Below are 18,344 nucleotides of genomic sequence, written 5' to 3'. Positions count from 1 at the left end.
TGGGGGTAGCCCTGCAGCCCCCCCACAGTCTTGAGTACTCCTATGACACTTTTCAGGAGTGAAGGCAGAACACCAAAAGCAGAGCATTTTACTATTGCTTTACCATATTTTACTGCTGCTTGTGTGGCCAGGATGTGTACTGCTCCCATCACATGGAATGAATAGGAGAGGAGGGTGGCAGGGATCAGAGCAGTATACATCCCATGCACACAAGCAGCAACAGTGGTAGGATCATGGATGGATCCAGGAGGCTGCTGGGGTGGGGTGGCCCCAACAGATTTCAGTTGAACCCCCCAAAGAAAGCACTCCACCCCTCCTGATGCTGTGCCGGTAGTCTCTAATCCCTGCACAGGTACACAGCTTGAGCACAGCACTTAGAGCTCCTCCTCACCATTCGATTCCCTAACAAACAGTTACGATGTGCACAGTGTAGAGCAGGCTATTGAAAATGAGCTGCCCTTCCAGCCAAGGAACTTTACAGGTCAGAGCTGCAACACAGTAGTCAGCTATACACTGTGCAGATCATGACTACGTGTAAGAGAATCAAATTTCAGCTCCAGCGTGTGCTGTGTGGGGAGCAGAAAATCTTAGTGCCTGTGCTCAGGCTGTGTACAGTGCAGGGATGGGAGAAAGAGCTCTGCCCAGTACACTGTTGGTGGTGACCCCTTTCCTCTCTCCTGCCAGCAGTGATCCCTGTATCGCCCCCTCCTGCCTGCCCAATACTGTGCCCTCCTACCTCCCTGTACTGCGCCCTTCTGCCCCATGTACTGTACCCTTGTGCCCCCTGTACTGTTCCCTCCTGGTCGTCCTTTACTGTGGCCTCCTGCCCCCCTTTACTGTTTATTCCTTCCCCCCTGTTCTGTACCCTCCTGCCTCCCTGTACTGCACCCTCCTGCCTCCCTGTACTGCACCCTCCTGCCCCCCTGTACTGTGATCTCCTGCCCACCCTGTATGTGTGCTCCTGCCTGCCCTGTACAGTGCCATCCTGCCCCCCCCCCATACTATGCCCTCCTTCCTCCCTTGTACTGTGCCCTTGTGACTGTCCTGTACTGTGTAAAGACATTTATATATATATATATATATATATATATATATATATATATATATATATATACAGTATCTGTATATATACAAAGCGAGTACACCCTTCACATTTTTGTAAATATTATATTATACCTTTTCATGTGACAACACTGAAGAAATTACACTTTGCTACAATGTAAAGCTTGTATAACATATAAATATAAATTTGCTGTCCCCTCAAAATAACTCAACACACAGCCATTGATGTCTAAACCGCTGGCAACAAAAATGAGTACACCCCTAAGTGAAAATGTCCAAATTGGGCCCAATTAGCCATTTTCCCTCCCCGGTGTCATGTGACTCGCTAGATCACTACAAGGTCTCAGGTGTGAATGGGGAGCAGGTGTGTTAAATTTGGTGTTATCGCTCTCATACTAGTCACTGGAAGTTCACCATGGCACCTCGTGGCAAAGAACTTTCTGAGGATTAAAAAAAAAAGAATTGTTGCTCTACATAAAGATGGCCTGGGCTATAGGAAGATTCCCAAGACCATGAAACTGAGCTGCAGCACTGTGGCCAAGACCATACAGCTGTTTAACAGGACAGGTTCCACTCAGAACTGGCCTTGCCATGGTCGACCAAAGAAGTTGAGTGCACATGCTCAGCATCATATCCAGAGGTTGCCTTTGGGAAAAAGATGTATGAGTGCTGCCAGCATTGCTGCAGAGGTTGAAGGGATGGGGGGGGTCAGCCTGTCAGCGCTCAGACCATACGCCGCACACTGCATCAAGTTGGTCTGCATGGCTATCATCCCAGAAGGAAGCCTTTTCTAAAGATGATGCACAAGAAAGCTCACAAACAGTTTGCTGAAGACAAGCAGACAAAGGACATGGATTACTGAAACCATGTCCTGTGGTCTGATGAGACCAAGATGAACGTATTTGGTTCAGATGGTGTCAGGCATGTGTCGCAGCAACCAGGTGAGGAGTACAAAATGTGTCTTGCCTACAGTCAAGCATGGTGGTGGGAGTGTCATGGTCTTGGGCTGCATGAGTGCTGCCGGCACTGGGGAGCTACAGTACATTAAACAAACCATGAATGCCAACATGTACTGTGACATACGGAAGCAGAGCATGATCCCCTTCCTTTAGAGACGTGGCTGCAGGGCAGTATTCCAGCATGATAACGACCACAAACACACCTCCAAGACAATCATTGCCTTGCTTAAGAAGATGAGGGGAAAGGTGATGGACTGGCCAAGCATGTCTCCAGACCTAAACCCTATTAAGTATCTGTGAGGCATCCTGAAACGTAAGGTGGAGGAGCGCAAGGTCTCTAACATCCACCAGCTCTGTGATGTCCTCATGGAGGAGTGGAAGAGGACTCCAGTGGCAACCTGTAAAGCTCTGGTGAACTCCATGCCCAAGAGGGTTAAGGAAGTGCTGGAAAATAATGGTGGCCACACAAAATATTGACACTTTGGGCCTAATTTGGACATTGTCACTTAGCTGTGTACTCATGTTAGTTGCCAGCGGTTTAGACATTAATGGCTGTGTGTTGAGTTATTTTGAGGGGACAGCAAATTCACACTGTTATACATGGTGTACATTTACTACTTTATATTGTAGCAAAGTATAATTTCTTCAGTGTTGTCACATGAAAAGATGCAATAAAATATTTACAAAAATGTGAGGAGTATACACATACATATATATATATATATATATACCGTACAGTACAGTATATATACAGTATAGTGTGGGAGAGGCATTTATGACAGGGGGCAGTGTGTACAGAGATGGGGAGGGTGTTGAAAAGGAGTGGGAGCAGTGTATACAGGGGGGCAGTCTGTACAGAGGGTAGGACAGTATGTACAGAGGGTGAATTTTATTTGGGTGATTCCCTAGCTGTGTATTTGTTGTTTATAATCAGACTTAAAAGCCACGCCCCACATTTAGCATCATTTACCACACCCACTATTTGCTGTGGAATGCGTAGCACATCGCCAGAAACCATCTGCCTAGTAAGGGCCCCAGTGCATTACTTTGCCTAGAGGCTCATGATGCTATTAAGATGGCAATGAGTGTGAAGGCTCATCTCTAAGCCAGGGAATTGCCTTAATGTTGGATTCTATGCTATGAACGCAGTCTCTGCCTGGTCCTGGGCATTGATGAGCTTTCTCCGCGCGAAAAATACCTCAGCATGCAGGGCAAGTAGGCCCCGCCCACCAATCCCCCTTTTTACTTTTTCTGAAAAGGTGAACTAACTTTTTTAAAAACTTAGGACTGACTTAGGAAAAATAGAGCACATCAAATTTTAGCCTGCTTGTAACATACATAGCTTTTAGTATTGTAATTGTGATTGTATTTTAGGTAAGAGTACCCAAAAGACAAGTTGCTTAAAATGTTTCAATAAGAAACGAGGAATTACCTGCTACATGTGTTTGGCACAACTACATACAAACATTAAACTGTGTTCTGTGAGTTCTATTTTAATCCGCGGCTTTACATGTGCTATCAAGTCTGTGAAGTATTTGCCTATTTCACTGAATGGTGAATCAAATGAGAGAATTTACAAGATAGTGAGACAAGTCTTCTGACTAATAATCTAAATGATTCATCATTACATGTTTTAGATTTGTTCGGAATGTACCTAATAAAGAGTGCTATGGATTACAGAGCCATTTAACAGTAAGGTGTTTTTTTTATTAAACATGATTATACAAGCATTATGCAACCAGGGGGATTCATGAAAGCAGATGGGTTGGAATTTTTTTTTTATACAATCCTATATTCATCCCTCTGAGAATTAAAGAAATAGAAATTACCTGCTTCTAAACAACCTACCACATAAGCGATAAGTGGAAGAGTTCCCAACATCCACTAATTAATGGACATGTATAGTATGTCAAGAGAAAAGAAGTACAGTAAAACCTTGGATTGAGAGTAACGTGATCTGCGAGTGTTTTAAAAGACGAGCAAAATGTAAAATCATAATTTTAGAAAAACAAGCGATTTCCTGCAAAATGAGTAGCAACTAAGTATAAAAGAGAAGAGAGGTGCCCCTAATTGTAGCAATATTGTTACATTTAATGAAGGTACAACATTTAGCAACTCACATAGTTGACTGTCCTCTGCACCGCCACCGTCATCAACGCAATTCCTTCCACATTGCCCTCCACGAGTGATTCAAGCCTCGCTTTCAGATCGCTATTTCTACCGATCTAAATTTTTATATGAATAAATGGTTGTGGAACAAAATCATCTGAGTTTCCATTATTTCTAATGGGGAAATTCACTTTGATATACGGGTACATTGGATTACAAGCACATTTCAGGAACAAGTTATGCTTGCACTTCTAGGTTTTACTGTATATTAAAGGTTCTTATTTTGTGTTTATGAACAATAGGGTTTGATTCCATTTTTTATTTTACGTTTTGATAGAGTAGGTAACAGTTTAAACCTTGAACCTTTATTTTTGATGTTTGTGGCTCCCATTCAGAATTTTTTTTATCACTTCTAGTTAAAATGTTGTCACATGATGTCAACCATTGTCATTAGCATGATGGGTAGGGCTAGAAGCTCCATTACCTTTTCATTGCTGTTGTTCCATTGGAGATTTCCTCATATTCTCATCACAGTAAACAATGTAATCAGAATATTAAGCAATGGAAAGCTTCCCTAATGGGACACAGTCAGCTAAAAGACCCTGACAGAGGTTCCAGTCCTCCCATACTCTTTCCATAGCTAAAATAATGTAGGAAAGGGGGATAACTTGAGAAGTAGACAAAAAGAAGTTGTTGGATACATGTCATTGTAGAAAGCAGAGATTGTACTGTCATGGTACTGAATTCCCTTTAATTTCTGTTCTGTCAGATACCTGCCACCTAGACAGGAAAAGAGGGAAAATCACAAAGCAACAGACAAAAAAACATAACAGAGGTTTTAAATCTTCCCATTTATACTAGAAAATGTCTTAATATTTGTCTGAATTGCCATTGGGGGTATTTTCACTGACATGCTGTTCAGTCTAACACTAATTTAAAAGACAGGATATAGCGAGCCCTCTAGAGTCCAGGTTGTTAAGCCAAGTCCCGGAGCTAAAAAGGGCCTCACATGTGTCTTTTCAGAGACAGTAGGCCAAAGCCCCACTGGTTCCAATTCACAGACACTACAGGTTCCACTTCTCAGACCATAGAACTGTTTAGGCGTATTCATTTCTTAACACTACAGAGAACTCCTAATACTGTGGTTACAGGTCCAGCTCTTTTCTGAAGCCAGTGTAATAGGGGTTCCCAGATATCATGGCTGGTGCACCAAAGGACCCTTTCCAGTCATCAACCCACCACAACTAACCACCACTCCTAATCTGAACCAGCTGCTACTAATTTTAATTCCCCCCAGGTGTTGGCTGAGCCAAGGTGTCCAACCAGGTCTGCCATAGTGCAGCACAACATTGTAGGGCTTTTTTCTGCAGTACTGAATTGCCTGCAGCCTCTACACAATTACAATCACTTCAAATTGCCGGCACTTACATTGAACATTAAACGAAGGCAAGGGTTCTTTTATTCAACTGCTTTACTAAACAAACAAGTTACAAGAATGTGGTACAACACTCCATAATACAATCCATAAAAATGGTACATTGGGATTCTAGTTGGTGATATTCTGTTCCAGAAATGGGTAATTATTCCAACCTAGTTCATTTGCATTTTGTTCCAAAAAACTGTTGTCAAGAGGGAGTGCTGTGATGTATTTTTTCATACCAAGCTACGAGTATTCCTCCGAGGAGGTGTGCTCCCTGTCACTACACCTCTACATCTTCTTTTTCTTCTTGACCCTCTCTCTACCTCTCTGCTCCTCCCTCACTATCTCTCTATAAAGGCTCAAAATGCCCCTTCCACTAACTGAGTGGAGCAACCCTGAAGGGTAAGTAACCGCTTGTTACAAAGAAGCAAACAGAAACCTGTCCAAGGGCACACAAAGCAGTAAAATGTTGACAGACTAATCATTCTTCATTCAAAAAAAAAAAAAATTGAGTTGGGCTTTTTTATGTTTTCATCAGCATGTAAAAATAGTTGTGGATTATAAATGGTCACTTGCAAATTCTAAAGATAAGTTAAAACGTGTGAATGTGCTGTATAGATTGAGACATCTCCAGGTGTATATAAGTCCAGCTGGGCCATGTCTCTTTCACAGAGGAATAGGATGAATTGTTGTTATCCTGTCATCATCTAAGGTGTGGATATATTAATGACTGTTCTAAGTGTGTACCTTCCAGTACCTGTCTAAAATCATTATCACTCTCTGTAAAGGAAGTGTGAAAAATGTCATAGAGCTTGTCATTTAGGAGTAAATTCATTTTTATAGAACAGATAATGGATTGAATGCTGACAAAACGCAAATAGTGAAAAACTTTATACAAACATTCATTGTGGCATCCATATAAACATATTATGCCTGTTTTCCTTAAAGTAATAATCCAGAAATTCAGCCACTTTCTAAAATGTGCAGGATTACTATAATGTAAGTCCACTCTTACTGAGTGCTGGGAGTACGGATGTTGCTATACCCTAGTTCCCTAGCTGTAGAATCATTTGCAGCAATTCTGCTCACCCCCTCCTCTCCTCTTGCCCAGTCATAGAGTGCTTTGTATTATGTGTGCCCATTCTCAAAATACAAAGCCTTCTGTGAATGGACAGCTGAGAGGAGGGGGCGGGCAGAGCAGCTGCTTTGTAAGAAAGCAGCATTGCTCCTGCCAGAGCACTGGAACAGTACAACTGTCAGCTGTAAATAAAAGAGATATATCCACGAGTTGGCATACAACTCAATGGACTTAGCTCATAGTAAGCGAGCACATTTAAGAAAGTGGCAGAATTCAGCTATAATGCCTTTTTTTAAATAAACTTACCAGAATTACAGAGAACACCATTTGATGTAATTTACATCGCACCTTTATAATGCTCCAACAACCTCAGCAACACTTTCTAGGTAATTGTAGACAATCCACTATTCAGGAATCAGTCAGTGGTACCCACATTCAGTGACTGTTGATGGGCATTATATTGCTCCCTATATCCCATCAGACTTGCAGACACAGTGTCTGGTAGAGCAAAGTCTCCCATCATTTCCATTTTGCTCTGTTATGTCATGTGAAGAAAGCCATAAGCCATAGACAAAGCTGAGGCTGGCAAATGTGAAAAGGTGTCTCACCGGATTGTGTTTGCCCCTTATTATGGCCAAAGGTTTCCAATCCTCCCCTGCTACCCACCATGGTAGAACTGCAGCAATTTGTTGGCTGGATTAATCTTGGAAAAACTCCTGTTCTGTTCAGTAGGAACATTTTGTTTTAAATGAAAGCTAATTGCATTGTAAAATCCAAGTGAAAGCAAAACTTTGTTACTCATATATACTGTATATGGGGTTATTTTTCTTATGGTCATTTTGACTTTCACACTTATTACCATTTTGCAGACAATATCTATGTATTTATCCCATAAGACCCCTGAACTATGCTCCTTTATGATATCACCTTTTTCCCTTGTATAATTTTTTAAATCTACAATTCTAGAACTCCTTTATTATGGATTCCAATGAGCGAAAAATAATTCTGGTTGGCTGAGTGTCCAGTAAAATCACTTTTTTTTCAGCAAGTCCATAAAAACATGTCCAAAAAGAGGGGAACAGCATCACCAGCTAACGCATTTCATGCTTCCTTAGCACTAGTCATAGCTAGTGTGAGCTAAGGAAATGTGAAACGCTCCCTTAGCTGGTGATGCTGTTCCCCTCTATTTGTGTTTTTGGATATGGTTTATGGACCTGAAAAAAAGGTGATTTTACTGGACGTATGGCCAACCAGAATTCTTTTTTGCTCATTGGAATCCCTGGCTGATGGGGCCAGCACCTGGTCTGTGTGTTAGTGGAGGTGGACATGGGAGACTTACCTAGAGCGGTGTGCATACACATCCATCCTATTTTATGGTGGGGACAGTAGAAATTGGCATTCAACCACTCACAAACAACTGAAATCCTAAAACTTCAAGCCCAAATCTGTGTGGGCAAGCTCTGGAGCCAGTTTTGTGAGTCCATAGGCATAGCTTCTGCTGCTCTCAGAGTCTTCTGTGAATCTAGGAAGAGAGGAGAGTGGTGCTGGAGCCAGGACAGTGCTGAAGTGGTGAGAGGTGCCTAGTAAGTAAGTGTTTAGGCATGGAGGCTAGAACAGGTAGTGGGCATTTTTTATGTTAATGCAGGGAAATACCTTAATTAGGGTAAAAATAATCGAGTTTAGAACCACTTTGATTGCTTGTTTTTATCTAGAGGAGCAAAAAAAAACATTTACTTACTCAGTTCTCTGCCCCATCCCACAGCTAGACTAGTCTCCGCAGCTTCTTCTTCCTTATGCTCTAGCGGAATATGGGGCCTTATATTATCAAGCCCAAAGCAGGATTCATAGCCCTGCATTGGATGTGATGATTGTGAAGGACAGTCCACCACCAAAGCATGGTAGAGCGCCATCTGCCTGGGGGAACAGAGGATCAGCTAAATAAAACTGTTTCTTCTCTCCACTGGACAAAACAAGCTAATAACCCTTGCAGTGAGGGTGCAGCTATCATTTTTTTAGTTGCCTGTAGTTAGACTTTAATTCACCTTTTCAGCCACTAAATATAATAGCTGATGTAAATCAGGTTATGAGAGAACTATATCTACACTGGGTTAACAGTATTGTCTAACCTAACCAAAAAACAAGCTAACTGTCGGCATCTTTGGCATCTAATGTCCACGTAAACTGTGGAGCCAAAACTTTTTTTTCAATTTGGATAGAGTAAGGATGGGTTATAACCCCTGTGAGTTTGTTTCTACCATCTTTGTCTCATAGCCAACACAGGAAGTTAGACGAAATTCCTGTAAAGTGAGGGAAACCCAAGTTGTCACTAGGATCACTGATGTCCCCATTGGACGATTTTCTCTATATTACTGTTCTGGGGACAACCCGAAATTTTGGATTATCTCTCGCTTTTACTTCCAGTGATAACAGTTACCAGAACAAGGAGAGGGTAAATCCCCCTAATGGGGGCATAGACTGCAATGAAAAGCTCACAGGTGTTCTAATTGCTTGCCACTCTATGCAAAAACTAAAAAAAAAAAATGGCTTTAGTTATTTAGTGTAATGTCTGTTTGAAAAGAAATAAAAGCACATCAACAATTCATGACATTGTACTTTGTAAGTCATCTACTCTTCCCACCCTCAATAAACCTCTAGTGTACACTCACACTTTGAAGTCTAAATTCCTGACTAGGCACCTATTCATCATTTATATAAAACCCAAATCTCTGGCCATGTTCCACCTTGATCTCCCATGTCCACACCCCTCCATATCCTTCAAAGATGAATTAAACAGGTCAGCTGTTTAGGCTTTTAATCTGTTACGTTCACCTTTCTAAGCAAGCAAAGACATATGTATAGTAATAAATGATTAGGACTTTGCTTATGTATTTATCATTGTCTGACATTTCTGTGATGAAGCAACGAAAGGAAGGCAGTACATGATCATAGCTCCTAAAGTTCCCTTCTGGCATTGGTATACTCTGAGAGTGCTGGAGACAATCTCCAAAGCACTCAATATACAGAAAAAGCTTATTCCCTTCCTGTTCTCTGAATGAAGTGAAACAAATCCCTGTTTTCAGAACTGAGACAGCATGTTTTTTCTTTCTTATTCAATGCTTCTTGCTGATTAGGTTTTTGCCATTGCTCATGTTTCCTCTTTGTTTGTTACAGTATTCTACAGGTGGGAGCTATCCCATTACATACATTTCTGCATCACACTACCCTTATCAAAGAATCGCACCACAAGCTGGTATTGAGCCCCAACAGCCTCTCTACCCCAAACCTATCTATTCCTACAGGTAAGCCTCAAGAAGGGTCCATCTTCTCTGTTTGGATGTGTTCTCTTATTTTGTCTCATGGTATGAAAACCTAGTGTGCAGAGTGAAATCGTGTTGGAGAAATTATTTTTACTTCTTACTCATGCAATATTTAGTGGTGAAATTTGTAATATCCTTTCTTCCTGTTTTCCTAAATAAAATTATAAATATTAGATCCCATTAGAACACCTCTACGTTTGTCCAGTTTGCTTTTCCCCGGTTTCCAGACATTAGTCCAGCATTATAGCCGAACTCCAAAACTAAAACTGTGTAAATGTACAGTAGGCCTTTGCTTTACACCAGGGGTGCTCAACTTTTTGAAGAGCGAAGGCCACTAAGGAGATTTGGTAACCAGTCAGGGGCCACAATTAATAAAATTAAATAGTTAAAAATTATTACTTTTTTTTTTTCGAATAGCATAATGAAGATTTTTCTCCTGCAGCCGCTCAATGCCAGCGGGAGGGAGAGGAGGAGAAGCCAGATTTCAATTGTTTCAGGAGAAAAATGGAGAGGATAGGTTACTGTATATGCTGCCCCTGCCGCCCCTCCTGTCCAAGTGTAAAACAGAATGTGACAGGGAGGCTGCACAGGCCCTCTGGATCATGTGGCGGGGTGTGTGGTAAAAATACGTCTCAACTAGGGGTTTTTACTGCCTCCCCAAACTGCAAATATAAATGAGCCCTTACTGTCCTTAGCCCCCTCTAAGGCTGCTTTCACACTAATGCAGTATGGTTTTCCCACCAATGCAGATGCAGCATAGCGCACCTGTAGCTTTTCAGTGAGTTAGCTGCTCTTTGCCATGGACTTCTATTATATCTTGTGGATGTTGTGCACTTTCTGAAAGCACACCAAAACTCCTCGGAGGGCCACATGTGGCCCATAGGTCACATGTTGAGCACCCCTGCTTTACACCATTGACATAATACTTTAGCCTGATCTGACCTACATTGAGGACTAATTAGTCTAAAACATATACGTGGTTGTTACCCCGATCCATTATTGACAAAACAGCCTCAAAGGTAACCCCCAAATCCAATTAAAGTGGAGAAACTAACTTTAAGCCCCCGTACACATAGGGGCAGTTTGACATGCAGTTTGATGTGTCTAATTGTATGCTAAATCGCAGCCTATTGCCGGCAACGGCACTGTCTGAATCAGTGCGACACCGACTTTGAGGCGCCGCACCGATTTCCAAAAATAGTTCCTACACTACTTTTGGTAACTTCGGGGGCGATTTCAATAGACATCTGTGCTCAGCTGAACTCACATAATTTCAAACCCACCTCCAATGTGAACGAGGGCTTAAACTTTTTGCAGAGAATACAGAAAAAGTGGTGGATCTCATCCCCTTCCTCCAACTAAACAGTCTGATATTGTCCAATGTAATCTTTCAGATCAACCAAATTTGCCAACAACTGGGAACTGTGACGGTCTGCCCGGCTGGTAAATTTTATTGACTTGATAGACAGAATCCAAAATTAAAATGTGAATGCGGCTAGACATTCCAAGCACCAGTGCTGCATGACTCTTGTTATGTTGTGTACTTTGTGTGCTAAGCCAACACTTAAAAGAACTATTGCAACTTTTACATGTACTAATTTTGACTTTCTAAAAGTTATTTTTAACAGCAAAAATATGACTTTCAGGTTGAACTGTTCATGCCTTTTTCAACCTCCTAAATTCCTCAGAAAAAATGCACCACTGGGCAAATTCCTCCATCATCTTGAATTATTGCATTTAGGAATTATTTCAAAATTTAAGAGCAGTTCCATGCTTAAATTTTCTTTTCCACTGCATATAAAAAAAAAAAAAATACTCATATGACTATTTTTACAGTGTGCTTTTGTGTAGAAGAAGAAAGCAATTACTAATGTAATTTTGACAATACTCTAAGGCTACATTTGCACACATTGTCTATGATTCAGTTAGAGCATACTCGTTTTCATAAATTGTACAGTTATAAAATGTATATTTACAAAATGTTTATAACTATAATATTTTTGCCCAGAGTAGCACTAGTGTTTTTGGTTCTAGGTGCAAGACTTTCAGCGCCATAAATAAGTTATAAAGGTTGTGCAGCAATATCCATGTTCTCTAAGCCTTATAAGCCTTTAATCTTGAAATAATACTTAACTCTAGCCATAACTCCATTCTGAACCATAACATCTAACATGATTTAAAGTAGAATTCCAGGATAAACCTAACTAATCTTAAAAATGCTCTATCCCCCCTCCTAACAATTATGCTGACTAATCTGTGTAAGAAAGATGTATATAAAGATGTATATACTTACCTATTTTCAGCCCGCTCTGGTCACATGATGGGGCTAAGAGACAACAACAAGAGAAGGGCGCACCGACCTTGTGCATTACCATTAAAAAAGTTTATTAAAATCAAAATAGGTAGCATACATTATATTCACAAACATAAGATGTATACATGCATGTAGGAAATAGGAACCAATCGCCTCCAGACACTTCTCTACTGTTCGATGGCTTGATGGCATCCACAATGACCTGGCTTGGCTTATGCGTTTTGAGGGAGAACCCTCTTCCTCAAAGCCCAAATTGCCAGAGAGCCAAAATTGAGTGGCAATTTTGGCTCTGAGGAAGAGGGTTCTCCCTCGAACTGTATAAGCCAAGCCAGGACATTGTGGACGCTATCACGCCATCCAGCAGTAGAGAAGTGTTCTGGAGGCGATTGGTTCCTATTTCCTACATGCATGAATACATCTTACGTTTGTGAGTATAATGTATGCTACCTATTTTGATTTTCATAAACTTTTTTAGTGGTAATGCAGAAGGTCGGTGTTGTCTTTCAGTGTTTTTGAAAACCCTTGGTCCTGAGAAGGCAGCAAGACCACCTCATCTGTGCTAAAAAGACCATTCAGACCACTCGCTCCCGCATACCACTTGAGCGCTGGAGAGATACTGTTTTTGGAGTCACATGATGCGGCTACCCTTTGTCAGCCAGCAGCGGGTTCAGGGGAGAGGAGCGAACGCTAACAGGCTATAAATACACTTTAGTGAGCTTATGTGTGGCATCACCTTGCTTAAGCATTGCCAGCAGTTATCAAACACTCTCTCCTCTCCCCTGCAGCTGCTTCAGGTTAGTCAGAACAAGTGTTAGAAGGGGGGAGAGAACATTTTTAAGATTAGCTAGGTTTTTCCTGGAATTCTACTTTAAAGTGTATTTATAGCCAGACTTTTTTTAAGCTAGAGATGGAAAGAGTTAAAACCTCTATCAGTTAGTTGTTTTGCTGTCTGTGTCTCTTTGTGGAAATTTACCTTCACTTTTTGTTACAAGGAAATGAGAGACAGTTGTCACCAGAACAAGTGTTCCCACTGGAAGATTTCCCGTCTAGTCCTGTTCCGATAACAACCTTAACATTTTTGATTTCTTATTCATTTCTGTCCATATGACATTGGTTATCAGGACAAATAGAGAGGGTAAATCTCCCAAGGGGGACAGAGATGTTAACCCTAATATTGTCCATACACTGTTAGTTTTTGGGGTTTTTTTTTTTTTTTTTCATTCAGACAGTGCACTGAACAAAAAAAAAAAAATAACAGATTCCTCCATTCACACAAACAAGGTGAATGGAGGAATTCCTCTTTCTGAGACGTTTAATGCTGAGCTGCTGTCAGAATACACCATCAAGAAAAGTTTTCTCTTCAACAGAAGTTAAGTAAATAATTGTCTCTTGTCGAGTGGAGATGGACACACACTGACCAAAATTTGGCTGGTCCCTGTATTGCTAGCTTAACAGAAGGCAAAGCCTTTCCGCACATTACCCAAAACTAAAAGAACAAAAAATGTTTTGGCGACAGATTTACTTTAACATTGAAATAATCCCTAAACCAAAAACATAACTACTAAATTAAACACAAACACAAATTTAGCCCCTAATTTTATGTACTTCGTTTATCAGGTACTAAGACTAATGCCTCGTGCACACGATCAGATAATCAGATGACTTATCGTTCGCATTTGTTGCATACTAATATCTAATTCAACAATGCGTACTAAACATATGATTTTTTTCATACAATTCTGGAAAAGCTTTCTGGTTGTTGTTTTCGTGTTTTTGATCATGCGTGGTCTTTGTCTATCGATTTTTAGCCGACGCATATTGTACTGATTAAACGATTGTCGTTCGCTAGGCTATCATACGACAAAAGATTTTGTGTTTGTCCCTTCGGATTTTGTTGGACGAAATGTCGTGATCATCTGTCTAAAGCTGTGTACTAACGATCAGATTATCACGCGATCAATTCGAAAACTATTTTTTTCGTACGATTATCTGATCGTGTGTACGAGGCATAATAGTGCCAAGATCACACAGTCCATAAGTGAGATCTAAAAAATGCCTAAAATCTTGCTTCAAAAGGGACGGATGTATCACAAGGATACAGCACAGTTTAGCACTCTCATGTGTACGCACTGACATATTCATTTCTGTTGTGGCTTTTCTGAATTACCAAGAACGCTGTTAGCCTTGCATATCTCAGGGAATCCTAGTCCATTGAGCATGCGTTTCTGTGCACTCCACCACACATGTATGGCGTGAACAGGGCACATAGAAAACAAATTTGGTGACCCTTAAATGGATTATTAGATTTAGTTGGCTTTATGTAAGTGACTAACAAGTTATTAAAGGGGAGTTCCACCCAAAAGAGGAAGTTCTGCTTTAACCCCCTTAGCGGTAACCCCAAGCCTGACTCGGGGTGGTTGTTGCACCAACACAAACACATAAAAAGGAGGTGATACAATTATAATTATAGAATATAGATTATAATTACAAATAATTATAATTATAATTATTTGTAATTATAATTATAAATTATACTTATTATACGTATTATAATTATATAAGTATTATAATTATATAAGTATATATTATACTTATACTTATTATAGTTATATAAGTATAATTATATTTATTATAATTATAAATATTATAAATTATTACAAATAATTATAATTACAAATATAGATTATAATTCATGCGTTTGTGTTTCAAATTTATCACATCTGGAAAGTCTACTAGAGTCTTGTTTTGGTCAGGTTTAAGTCAGTAATTACTAAGAATTGTAGGCCTACAATACATAAAGCCAAATTTCCATACAAAAAATTGTACCGCTTTTGGTACATAATTCCTGACATAATCATACCGCCAGGGAGGTTAAGGACTCCTGACCCCCTGACATGCCACATTTGGCATGTCATTTTTGGTGGGGGGAGCGCGTACCTAGTTTTGACAGGTCCCCGCTCCCACTTCCGCTCGGGCCGCCTAGGCGGCTCGAGCGGAGGTTCTCCTCTCCCCATCCCTCACTGCAATCTTCTGGGACATCACAGGTCCCAGAAGATTGCCCAACCATTGAGGAAGTGCAGCGCGACTCGCGCATGCGCAGTGTGCACCCTGTTGTGGAGCCGCAAGCTGTCACAGCCAGGTGCCCACACTAGTCATGCGGGCGCCTGGAAGAGGAGAGGGAGAGAAGCGAGGCTTCAGGAGGCCGCATCGCTGGATCGTGGGACAGGTGAGCGTGTGTTTATTAAAGGTCAGCAGATACACTTTTTGTAGCTGCTGAGTTTAAAAAAAAAAAAAAACACAGAAACGGCTGGAACTCCGCTTTAACTATTGCTAAAACCTTTTTTGAGCAGTTACAGCAACAGTGTTTTTGTTGTTTTTGGATGAAGGTTTAAACTATATGAATAAAACTTGACCACTGCAAACCTACCAGTTAGTGTTCATCTGAACCCCCTGTCCCTTTTACTGGACAGCTTGGTCTATTAAAGGAAAGCTAAGAAAATAACAGTCTACTGGCAGGACCAAGAGGTAATGCAAAATGTTGTAGGTTAAACTCAAACAAACAAAAACAGCTGTGTTAATGCTAAAGGCAGACTGCATCATACATGCCATTTTATTTTTTATTTTTGCCCATGGTTTCTCTTTAACCTTCCAATATAAACTCCTGGTAACAACTGTCTAAAAGGGGATTTCCCCACACTTTGTAGCAAATTCCTATTATTTATTGCTGTGTCCCTGGAACAGAAAGTGAAGACAATAGCCTTAATGAGACATAAACAGCAAAAAATAAACTTAAAGAGGTTGTAAACCCTCTCATGGAAGTTGTACCTATAGGTAAGCCTTTAATAAGGCTTACCTATAGGTACTGTAAATATCTCCTAAACATGCACCGTTTAGGATATATTTACTTTTAATGCAGCCGATTACATCATCGACGCATGCACTCTGAAGGAACGGCCACCCGTGCCGTTCCTTCATAGCCCTGTGCCTTGAACTGCGGCTCCCGCGCACATGTAATCGCGCCTCTGGCCAATCAGGAAGCAGGATGGCCGAACATGTCGGCCGTCCTGTCGCTGAGCGGGCGGCACTGCGGGGGCTTCGTTCTAAGATAAGCATTTCATAATGAGCTAGTATGCAACGCATACTAGCTCATTATGCCTTTGTCTTATAAGGTTTTTCATTTTTTGGGGAGAGTTTACTTCCTCTTTAAAAGTAAAAGTTTTGTCCATTTGTACACTTTAACCATCTCCTACCTGAGCATCTCTTTTCTCTATCTCTCACTTTTATTTATAAGTCATGTAGTATTCTGTTGTTAACAATTCTTTGTATTTACTTTAAAAGCATCCTAATATTTATGGCCCTGAAGAACAGTAAAACTGGAAGCCTTCCTGTGAGTGAGATCTATAATTTTATGACTGAGCACTTTCCTTATTTCAAGGTAAGGCATTTAAAACATAGAAACGCTTATCTAAAAATGAAGTTGGTTGAAACTTTCTTAATCAGAAGCTCGTCTATCTGTCCAAACGAGCATGGCAACTAATCTGACACATACACAAACATTTCAGCATAACTTGTGAGCACATGATATTTATGAAAATACTACTCCAAGTTTAACCTTGTCATGATGATTTTCATTAACTATTGCAAGAAAAGAATGTATATTGAATTTGCTGCCCCAAAGCAGATGTGTATTTAATAAACTCAAACAAGTAAAAAATGCAGCACCTGTCATGGCTGTTTCTCCATTCACTGTTCTTATCTCTGTCACTGTTTTGTCTTATATACAGCACTTTGATATTTAATAGGCTATTTAAAATTTTATTAAAATTTTTGATTCTTCTGTAGTGGAAATAGAAATCCTAGTGTGGCTTACTAAGCAAACATGGCCAGATAAGCATTTTTTTCAACTGTATTGTGTAACCACAGCTGTTCTTAACCAGTGTTTCATAGAACCCTAGGGTAACTCTAGAGCAGCCTTTCTCAACCTTTTCAACACAGAGGAACCCTTGAAATAACTTTTTCCGATCTCTGGGAACGCCTGCTACAAATTACTATGCCTACAACTCATGATACATTGGTGTAATGGTCATTGGGAAGAATGATCCTTACACTTGTGGTCATTGGGAAAAATTACCCATTTACAGAGAGCTAAAAATATCATCGGCGTCAGTGGGAACTTATCTGAGAGGCAGAAACTGTTCATTGCTCAAGGAACCCCTGGAGGAACCCCAGAGTTCCATGGAACCCTGGTTGAGAAACCCTGCTCTAGAGGTTGTTAGGTGTTCCTTGAGCAATGAGCAATTTCTGCCTTTTACCCACTTTACCCCCGCTCACATTGCTGCTACTGCGGCAATGTGGCTCGTTATCGTCCAGCGACGTAGGCTCGCTCCCGCTGTTTTCAGTCACAGCGGAAGTCGGGCCAGGGGAGGAGCGGCGGTGATCACCGCCGCTCTTCCCCCATCGTCGGGGAATCGAGTGTGGAGATCCGCCCGCTTGTGTAAACAAAGCGGGCGGATCTCCTAAGTGACAGACAGTGACAGATTGCAGGGTTCAGCATAGCTGAACCTGCGATCTGTCCCTGTTTCACTCAGTCACCTCCCCCCGCACATGTCAGTAAGCACCAGGCATACATTAACCCCTCCCTCTCCAATAAAATTAACCCCTTCCCTGCCAGTGTCATTTTTACAGTAACAGTGCATATTTATAGCACTGATTACTGTAGTAATGTCACTGGTACCCCCAAAAGTGTCAAAAATGTCAGTCAAGGGTCCGATCTGTCCGCCGCAATGTCGCAGTCCCGCAAAAAAAATCGCAGATCGCCGCCATTACTCGTTAAAAAAAAAAACACCAAAAATGACAAAAATCTTTCCCTTAGTTAGTAAACGCAATAACTTTTGCGGAAACCAATCAAAATACGCTTATTGCGATTTTTTTACCAAAAATATGTAGCAGAAAACAAATTGGCCAAAAATGATAAAAAATGTCGATTTTTTACATTTTTTTGAGGGAATTTCATATAAAAAAAATGTGAAAAATATTGTTATTTTTTCAAAATTTTCGTTCTTTTTTTGTTTATAGTTTATAACTT

At 40.7% G+C, this 18,344-nt stretch overlaps 1 protein-coding gene across 2 annotated transcripts in view; it reads left to right on the top strand.

Annotated features, from left to right (window-relative positions):
* FOXN1 (forkhead box N1) overlaps positions 1-18,344 on the top strand; it is a 136,860-nt gene that overhangs the window by 103,314 nt on the left and 15,202 nt on the right. For both annotated transcript variants that reach the window (XM_082245305.1, XM_082245304.1), the window contains exons 6-7: positions 9,800-9,927; positions 16,598-16,694. In XM_082245305.1, coding sequence (XP_082101431.1) covers positions 9,800-9,927; positions 16,598-16,694 — 225 coding nt within the window. The remainder of the gene's footprint in view (positions 1-9,799; positions 9,928-16,597; positions 16,695-18,344) is intronic.

Source organism: Pelophylax lessonae (genome assembly GCF_965119305.1).
Source record: "Pelophylax lessonae genome assembly, chromosome: 2".
Lineage (NCBI taxonomy): Eukaryota > Metazoa > Chordata > Amphibia > Anura > Ranidae > Pelophylax > Pelophylax lessonae.
This window is presented reverse-complemented; position numbering and strand designations above follow the sequence as displayed.